The sequence below is a fragment of the Brienomyrus brachyistius genome, chromosome 16 (genome assembly GCF_023856365.1).
Source record: "Brienomyrus brachyistius isolate T26 chromosome 16, BBRACH_0.4, whole genome shotgun sequence".
NCBI classification, from domain to species: Eukaryota; Metazoa; Chordata; class Actinopteri; order Osteoglossiformes; family Mormyridae; genus Brienomyrus; species Brienomyrus brachyistius.
Window position 1 is genome coordinate 16,157,619 of NC_064548.1, and position 9,734 is coordinate 16,167,352.

At 43.5% G+C, this 9,734-nt stretch overlaps 1 protein-coding gene across 1 annotated transcript; it reads right to left on the bottom strand.

Annotated features, from left to right (window-relative positions):
• Window positions 1-539: 539 nt before the first annotated feature.
• LOC125710196 (sodium/hydrogen exchanger 2-like) lies at window positions 540-9,361 on the bottom strand. The gene is made up of 12 exons (XM_048979636.1): window positions 8,839-9,361; window positions 8,207-8,670; window positions 7,565-7,815; window positions 7,241-7,458; window positions 6,237-6,436; window positions 5,238-5,327; window positions 5,043-5,113; window positions 3,213-3,374; window positions 2,841-2,943; window positions 2,026-2,142; window positions 1,825-1,912; window positions 540-1,659 (listed from the first exon to the last, which is right to left on the bottom strand). Exons 1-12 carry the CDS (start codon window positions 9,074-9,076, stop codon window positions 1,349-1,351), a joined length of 2,313 nt encoding a protein of 770 aa, XP_048835593.1. The 5' UTR covers window positions 9,077-9,361; the 3' UTR covers window positions 540-1,348.
• Between the last annotated feature and the right edge of the window lie 373 nt (window positions 9,362-9,734).

A 9,734-nucleotide genomic window follows, 5' to 3' on the forward strand; every position in this document is an offset into this window, starting at 1 on the left:
AAAAACTGAAAATTCCGAAAGACTTGTGTTCGGTTTGGTTACTTATGAGTAAGGTTAGGGCTGGGTGGGGGTTAGGGTCCTCATGTTGGGATTAGGGTAGAGAGTTCTGGCAAAGACTTAGATACCTAATCTGTGTCTCTGTGTGCAGTACTTAAAAATAAAATAAAAAATAAATCATTTTGTCCTTTAAGTGGCAGTAGAGTATGTACAGGTATAAAAGTAGCCTTACAAAGAGGTATTTGCTCAGGTCCATTCATCCATCTATTAACCGGTTATCTACAGATATTATAATAAAAAAATATCAGTATTCAATAATATATTTTTACTTATGGTGTACTCGGAACAACCTGAACTTAACTCAGAAATAAAATGTTATATTCAATTATACAATATAAATTATAGATATTTTAAAGATATAAATGTTTTATAAATATGGACATAATTAAATATGATATTTTCTAAAATAGTATTATTATAACATATTGGTATATTTCTTAGTGTTTTGACAAAAAATGGACCATAAGGAAAACATGCTATCATTTCTCATTTCACCTGTATTATTTATTCAGGATCAAAACACACGTGAGAAGTAGCACTTCAAGGCCCACGCGTGAAGATCCAGGGCTGTCAAACAGCGAATGACGGGGTCTTCGGGACCCCCCCTCTACATTGGGGGTGTCATGGATCCCATCCAGCCAACATTGTGGTTGCTACCTATTCATACTGAATTATTAAATCGTAATTTCCGTTCGGTGGTAGTTACCCAGCTTCTAACTGTCTCCCATGGTGGTGCTTTTTTAGGTAGCACATGCTTTGTGGAGATGTGACATTGTGGCCGCAGAAGGACCGATGATTGCACAATCCCCCTGGGGTCCAGTGATGAGGAACAAAAGCCACAACCACTGTTTTGATTTCCCCAAAACAATCCAGAAGTATGACTAATGCCGAATGATACCGAAGGTACTTAATATCTGATACTTAGCTGCAAATTGCTACCAATATCACCAGACAAAGCATTTGGGTGCAGGTGCTCCTGGCTAAGACAGTATTCTGTTCTGCTGTGATGTTCCAGCACATATTATAGGTGAGTTGTGTTAAAACAATGTGAATTGCACTGCTGGTAAGCCCAGCTTTCAATACAGGTGTGTTAAAAGAGTTGTGGAATATGAAAGAAAAATGCCTAAAATGTTCCGGTTCAGTTCTCCTACGAATCGCCCCTGACTGATTCAAGGTCAATTTGCAGCGGAGATCTGGGAAGCTACGCAATGGCATAAAACACTGGGTCACGTACAGTACCCACTGGTCTGATTACGCTCTTCTGCAGATTCCGTGGTTTCCATGGTAGCAGTCAGAGCAAAGGGCTCCACATTCCATTGGCGCTTGCCTCCGTTCTATTGTCACTATTGTTCACAGGGTCTTGAAGGTGCTGCTGACGGGCAGGCCAGGGGTAAGGAGGCCGGGACTGACTGGAGCCCGGACGAGACGTCCGACGAGCCCCGTGTCGCACCCTGTGGTCTTTCATCGCAGCGATGGCCGCGTTTGCAGCCAGATCCCGGCGGGCTCCCAAGTTCCGCGCCCCAAGGGATGTAGATCGTCTCAGCAGTCTGGACCTGGGACTGGCAAGAGGGTGGTCCATCTCCACCTCTGCCCCAAAGTGTCCTGCATGGGCACACAGACAGCACCTCTCCAAATCGGGTCATAACCCAAACACCAAAAAAAACCCTAAACATTCTCAGATACAACAGGAACAGTAAAGCAGTTTATGGTAGCTAATACATGTACTCCATGACACCCTGACAATGACAGTACTATTCTTAACTTTACCAGAAATAGGATATCTCCTGGAAGCAGAGGTGTGTTCCCATCTCCTCTGAGCAGGAAGGGAGAAATATCTCGGTGTGGTTGTTAAATTCTGGAAATGAATGAGAAGAGTGAAGTGAAACCACCCCTATAATTACAAAGGAATACAATCCTGCTTTGAAACGAATGCAACACAATAAGCCTCTCCAGGTTTCCCCACCGCACCGTGTGCAGGCCCCCCACGCCTCTCAGGCTGTGGTGAAGGCTGGCGTGCCGCCGCATCAAGATCTCCCTGGTTCTGGTTTCGTCGGGCAAGGCGTGCTTGCTTGTGTAAGATACCGTCTGATGGAAACACACAGGCGTTTGAAATTATTCACCATCATGAATATGCTCATTAGATGCTTAGAGGTGACGGGAACGTTAACACATAAGCGCTTAATTGAATTTAGAAAAAGGCTTCGCTCTTGCACATGTGTAGGCCTGGAATCTAAAAGGAAGGAAAGCGCTTAGAGACTGCAACAAGAGCTGCCGGCTAGAACAAAAACACCGTGCTAGGCGTGTAATCTCATGTGACATTCTATAGTAATACTGCTGTGTCTTTTCTATAACCTCAATTTCAGAGATCGGTTTCACAGCTCCCCACATGTAATAGTAGGAAATGAATGTTGTCAAGCTTGTCTTATGTTTAGCATGGGTCGGAGTAGCTGTAAAACCACCCCTTCTCTTTGTCTTTTCCATCTCCTAGCCGACCACATCTGGTAGTGAAATGTAGACATGGCTGCAGACAGCAGACAAAAAATCCCTGTAGTGACTGAAAGTACACTGACTTTTTTATATACGTACATAATCATTTTAGAAGACAATATGAGATACCACAGAGGAGCTACAAGGAGTCCTAGTAAGTATGTAAAAGATTCAGAAATCAGGAATTATACAGCAGATCTGCAAAGATATAAGCAAGTGTTTGTTTACGAGATCCATACAGTTGCCTGCATAAGATCGAAGCGTCTCCTTCGGCAGGGAATACGGCAATGACTCACCCTCTGTCGTATCTTGTACATGTTCTTCGATAAGAGATTGTGCATGTTCCTCAGATCGCTTGCCAAGAATTTCTTCTTCAGTTTGGAGGCAGATTCTTCCTGACTGGTAATTCAGCGATATAAAATGCTAATTCATAAACGGCATGTATCATAAGCAGCCTCTCAACCTGCTAATATTCAACAGTATCCATGCAGCTAAGAAATGACACGGAACCTTATAGAACCTAGTAAGTGTAGGAATGTGAAGCCGACATTGGCAATGTGGTAGAAAGATAGTGAGAACAGACAGAAGAAGGAGGGATAGAGAAAGGGACTGAGACCAGCGGACATAAGATCATTTGGAAACGAAGCTCCAGCAAAAGAATGACTCACTTTGGGGTGACGGGAGACAGTGAGTCACCAACTGCAGGAGGTTCCAGAATATCCATGACATTCTGCAGTTCCAGCTTCTTATAAAGAGATACAATACTTGACTCTGGTTGGTTGTCCCTGATCAGGATCCATCTGATGAACCTGTCATTAAACTTCTTGAACCTGTGTGCAGGGAGCAGAGCAGAAGACTGCATATCCATTCAATCATAAAATGAAATAACACAACCCCTGTCTGTAACAAGCATGCGGGAGTGCAGTGCACTGTACGTAAAGCCAGTGGGAATGTCGAAATCAAGGATAGGCAACACTGGCAATCCATTTCACTACAGAACTTTGACCCAGCATCCAAACTCACTTACAGATCCTTACTGACATCCAGTTCATTCCATTTAACTGAAATTAACTGCAGTCCTGCGATGGAATAGATTTTAAGTGCTCTAGTTACACACCCATACTCGAAACTGTCGACTTTTTAAAAAACCTGCTTCTACTTTTTTAGCCTATTGTTCACTGCCATTGTTCGCGTTGTGGGATTGGAGCTGGACCCTCTGAAGGTGGTGTCGGAGAGGTGGATGCTGTCCAAGCTAAGGACAATACTGGACGATATCTGCCACCCACTGATGTGCTGGCCAGTCACAGGAGCACGTTCAGTGAGAGACTAAGACGACCCAAATGCTCCACTGAACGACACAGGAAATCATTCCTGCCTGTGGCAATCTCTCTGTACAACTCCTCCATATAAACACAAGTATTACACTACACTGTACTACAAGTATACACCTCATATCAACTCCATGTATAGTTAATTTTCTGTAATATATTAGGATATTGTTTGTATATAATTTATATAATATATATTATCTATAATACATAATATATATTGTATGTATATTGAGTTCTTTGTACTCTTACAGCCATTTGTAATTTTGGTATTGTAATATTTGTAATATATTAAGATATTGTTTATATAATATATATATTAATATTATGTATATTATATATTGTTTATATATTGAGTTACTTGTATTACAGCCATTTGTAATATTTGTATTATTTGTTATTGGTATTTAACTTGTTAATTATATAAATTATATAATGGCAAGTATTAGTACTCTGTATTGAGCACATAACTGAAAAATATACTGCCCTGTGACAATTTGGATGTCCCATTTGACATCATTTATCATCATTCTCAGTATTGTTCTAAAGCAGTATTTCTCAGACCAGACTTTGACCTCCAGACAGTCTATGTTTTTGCTCCCTCCCAAGTCCAGTGGAATTGGGAGGAAGCTAAAATGTGGACCATCTGCGGGTCCCAGAGGACTGGTTTGAGAAACGCTGCTCTGAAGCTGTGATAAAAGGCTGGAGGAAGCCTGGGTAAGAGAAAGAGAGAAACAAAGTGATAGTAGGGCTGGATGTTTATGATGACAGACGCAACCAATCTTACACTTCAAGCCTCAACAGAGCTATAATGAGCACAGTCTTAAGTCTACATATACAAGTGTGTCTTAATGCTCTGTCCCTGTACTTAAAGCAGGGGTCTCCAACTCCGGGCCTGGAGGGCTACCGTCCAGTAGGTTTTCTATCCTACCCGGCTTCTGATGAGCCACACCTGTTTCTGATATTTACCTGAGAGCAGGTGTGGCTCATCAGATGCCAGGTAGGATAGAAAACCTACTGGACTGTAGCCCTCCAGGACCGGACTTGGAGACCCTTTATTTAAAGAGTTCCGGTTTCATAACTAGAATGCAGCTAAAAGCAGCATCACAGCTCATTCCACATTTCCTATGGGAAAATCATCAATAAAGCTACCACCAGTCAGGCTATTACTTGTCTTTCCAGTAATGGTGACTCCACTGACCACAGATGTCCTCAATTCCAACAACAGTGTGCTCCATCACCTGGATGAACATACAAGATGCTGAATTTAGGGATACCAGAGGTGAACGAGAAAGTACTTTGAGTGTGAGTAATAGGGCAAACAGAATAGGGGCAGACAAGACAAATAAGTCTAAAGATTCTTACCCGCACGTGAATCTCAACATTGATCGTTTCCAGATTCCAAGTGGACTTCCTCACATTTATGAATTGGATTAAGGGTCGGATGCTCATTCCCTGTTTCCGATACCAGATGAAAAGCCAGGTGAGTACAAGTGCTTCATCTTTGCTGAAGCGTATCCATTAATAGCCAAGATAGCCAATGCTGTTGTTGGGTGTTCAGCATTTAACCACGATCCTAAAGGTAAATTGAGTCTGAATGTTTGAGGGTGGTGTGGTGGTTTGGGGGGTGCCTCAGTGGGTTTGGACTCCGTGTCAATGATCAGAAGGGCACTGGTTTGAGTCCCCGGGCTGACAGATAGATGGCACTATTTGGCTCATGAGCAAGGCCCTTAGCCCCCAGCTCCGGGGGTGCTGCGCGCTGGCTGACCCTGCGCTATAACCCCCAAGCTTGCTCTCACCTGTGTATCTGTCAGTGTCTCTCATGGGGAACAAGATGGGATAGTATTTCCCCATGGGGACCAATAAAGCATCGCTATTCTATTGCACTGAAATACAGAGACCTCACAACATAGTGGCGTTTTCAATTCTTGCCTCCTCTGTATGCAAAGCCCCTATGTTTCTGCTCATGGTGCCTCCCCGTTATCTGAGACATGCAGATTGGTGAACTGGTATCTCTGAAGCGTGACCCTGCTATGGACTGACATCCCACCTAGGGTGTCCCCTGCCTTGTGCCCTATCCTGGGATAGATTCCAGGCTCATCATGACTGTGCACTGGTATAGCAGTTATGGACAATGGATTAAATCCTGAGCTGTTACTGGATTTATCGATCATTAACACATTTAATTCACTTAATTCAACTCGATTATTCTTTTGAAAACCAACAGATTCAGTAATGATTACAGCGTACACGATGACCTGAAGTACAGTGCATCTAATTAGATCGAGTACACATTAATCTTCAAGTCAGGCTTTGTCTAAGGGTCAGTCTTTGCCGGTCCATCAGCACTTGGCTGTACACTACCTGGAAGAAAACGGTGAATATGATGATGGTGACGGTGGCAGTAAGGAAGAGTCTACGCCAGACGATGGTCTGGGGGAGGAGGTAGACGAGAGCGAAGCTGATGGCCCCTCGTAAGCCACCGTACGACAGGCTGAACTGGTCCTTGTAGTTGAAGCCGATGGTACGGAAAGGGTTAACGACATGCATCAACACCACAACGCCTGGGAATGGATGGAGTCACAGAGTCATCTTCTAATGTAGCAGCAAGCTTCTAGGAAGAAATACAGACTGTCCCCGACTTGACCTTACCACTGCCGGGTTTACAACCACCTGAAATTTATTTTTACCCACATTTACTTCAGTCGTGTGTGCAAGTCACTTTAAGTTGCATAGGTTGTAAGTCAGGGACAGTCTGTACAGAAATAGAGACTGAATTGTGTAAATGAACCCAGTGAGAAGGATCATATGGCTGTTTGCCACAAGAGCGACAAAATAAACATAACAAAAGACCATAAAAAGGAATAAAGAAATAACAAAGAATAAACAGCTGGGGGGCACAGCAGAAATGTTATACACTGGAGTATCAGTGAAATATAATAAATGAGGTTTCACAAAAAATTCATTACATTTTAGACGGAAATGTCACGTGCACACACACTCACACACACACTCACACACACACGCACGCACACACTCACACACTCACACACGCACGCACGCACATGTTGGGTTAACATATCTTTATGGGGACCGCTCATTCATTTCTATGGGAAAAATGCTAACGCTAAGTATGACAACCTTAACCCCCACCCAGCCCTAACCATGAGTAACCAAGCGAAATAAAAGAGTTTTTGCATTTTTAGCTTTTTCATTGCAGTCACAGATTTTTATTAAATTGAATTGGTTCCCTGGTTCCCATAAGGGAAAAAATTGGGTATTCATCACATTGTGGGGACATTGTGTCCCCATAAGGTAAGATATACCCGCTCACACACACACACACACAGATACACACACCTGCTTACCTAGCGCTCTCCAGACAAAAGCAAACAACAGCGTGAACAGGATGTATCCCCAGTTCCACTGGTGCTCCGTTGTCACGGTGACCACGCCCAGGAATAGGAAGATGACCGTCTCAGACAATGTGGCGAGCATCTTGATGACGTGCCGGATGGTCGTGCAGGAATTCTGGGCCACATTCTCCTCCACATAGTACTTCATGGTCATGGCACAGGTCACAATGCTGAAGGCCAACAGAAGGGCATTATGCTACTGCTACTTCCGTAGTAGCCATCCTGCCATATATTTGGGGGGGGGGGGGGATGAACCCTGGTGCGGCAGGTACTCACGCCATGATGCTGGAGGTGGAGAGCATATCTGCCACTAGGTAGGCCAGGTAGCTGTACATGACAGCGAAGAGTGGCTCGATCTCGCTCACCTTGGATGTGAAGCGCGTGGTGAAGGCGGCCACGAAACCGAACAGGAAACCCACAAGCAGGCCCCCCACGCCGACCACTAAAAAGCGTGTCACACCCAGGAAGACGTCCGTACTCTCCACCTTTGGCATACCAGCCAAAAAGGTGAACATATCATAAAGTACCTGGCCAGGAGAGGAAAGATCTATTTATTGCATGTAACCTCACAAAAAACACATTTATCTGATGCTTTTATCCAAAACAACGAACAGTAGGGAGAAGGGTTATAACTAAGATGTGCTTCCTGGGATTAGCATAATGCTCCACTTGATAAGCTAAAGTTGGCTCATGGAAGTTTTACTTACACAAAAATGTTCTGAGGGCAGGTGGAAAAATAATTGGTTCAGAAAGATAACCAATCAGACTGTAGAGGAGGTGGGTCCAAGCAACTACAGGAGTCGAGACCAAGACATCCGATTGGTTGGTCCCAGCTCCTCTAGTTGCTTAGTAAGTAAAACTTCCATGAGCGTTAAATTGAGCTTTATTTCATCCTGCATCTGCCGAGGTCATTCTCACCACAGTGACAGCGTCGCTAAACAAGCACTCTCCCAGTGCCAGGATATAGAGCTGCTCATTGACGCTGAGGTCCTCAAAGATGGACAGCACTGCGACGGGGTCTACGACCGAGATGATGGCGGCAAAGAGCAAGTTCTCCTGCACACTGATGTCCCTCACGCCAAAGAAATCGATGCAGCAGACGGCGTAGAGGGACAAGCCGATCCCGATGGAGTTCCACAGCGTTCCCACCACCGCAACCCACATCACGGTGCCAATGTTCTCAAAGAAAGGCCTAATGGGCATAAAGTATCCAGAGTCCAGCACAATGGGGGGCAAAATGTACAGGAAGAAGCCCCTGGATGTAAGCACCGCTGGGGGTCGCTCTTGTACAGAATGCATAATCCCACCTACTATCAGTCCAACGCCAATCAGCAAGCACGTCTCCGGAATCCATATAGTAATCCTTTCGTAAACGTTGAAACCTCAAAACAAACAAACAAATAAATGAAAATAAGATTTCAGAACATTAAAATGTTGCCGTCTTATAGACCGACAAAGCTTTCCCACTGATCGTCTGGGAAGCTGACAAACATCTAACAATACAAACACGCAGTCATACTAATATAACGATGAACGCAAATGCCACATACCGATTTTGGCAAATAACGCCAAAAGAATCCACAGCGTGATTTCCAGCGGCATCTGTATACGGCTGTAGTTGAGCGTGAACACAGGCAGATTCTGCTTCTGTTGGTCCGGACCAGTCTGCGTCCCGTCCTCTGTACCAGACTGGTTCCCATTTGATACATACCCCCAGGACGCATGGACTAACCAAAACATCAGAAAAACTGCACAGCAGTTCCTCTTAAAAAGTTTGTCCATTTGCATCAACGTCGAGGCGATATACTCTTAATTAACTTAAAAGCAATATATACATATATATATCGTTATAAGTCTTTACAGGATATCACGAAAGTTGAATTATGAAATACAAGCTCAAATCTATATATTGTTATAAATAAATAGCATTGTAGTCACACGCTTTTTAAACTGTTTAAGATAAACTGTTTTTTTTAATAAAACTGATTAGTGTCTGCCTTGCACATGATTTTGTGCACTAACTTCGCCGCCTTAGCGCAGTTTCGGCGTTATTACCTGTTGATCCGCTGAGCCACACCCGTCCTGGGCGGGACTCGATAATTGTCACTTTTGGAAGTACTTCAGTACATTCCGGTCAACCAGCAAGACACCTGAGATTTGAGCGCTTTTCAAAACACGGATATTTAATTACATTTTTTAATATAATACAGCTTTGTTTAAGGAAGGTTCGCCATAGGTTCTAAGCGTAACAGATAGCATATCTGAAGATACTACGGCTGCTAATAATAGGCTATGAAGTTCATACTTAAATCTGTGTAAATAAAATTTGTACAACTTATAAAATCGAAAAAATAAGAACATACATATATAAAAGCGTATTATTCTTAGAATGGCTTTGCATATGGTATAATTATGCAAGGTATGATGACTTCAAGTGGTAAGGTGT

What these genes read in the sequence shown, in the direction of transcription:
- LOC125710196 (XM_048979636.1), bottom strand. Translation starts at nt 9,076, where the DNA reads ATGCAAATGGACAAACTTTTTAAGAGGAACTGCTGTGCAGTTTTTCTG. An exon ending in CACCATTACTGGAAAGACAA is followed by an intron (nt 3,375 to 5,042) that starts GTAATAGCCTGA and finishes CCCTGCACACAG; the next exon opens with GTTCAAGAAGTTTAATGACA. An exon ending in CTGTCTCCCGTCACCCCAAA is followed by an intron (nt 2,944 to 3,212) that starts GTGAGTCATTCT and finishes CTGAATTACCAG; the next exon opens with TCAGGAAGAATCTGCCTCCA.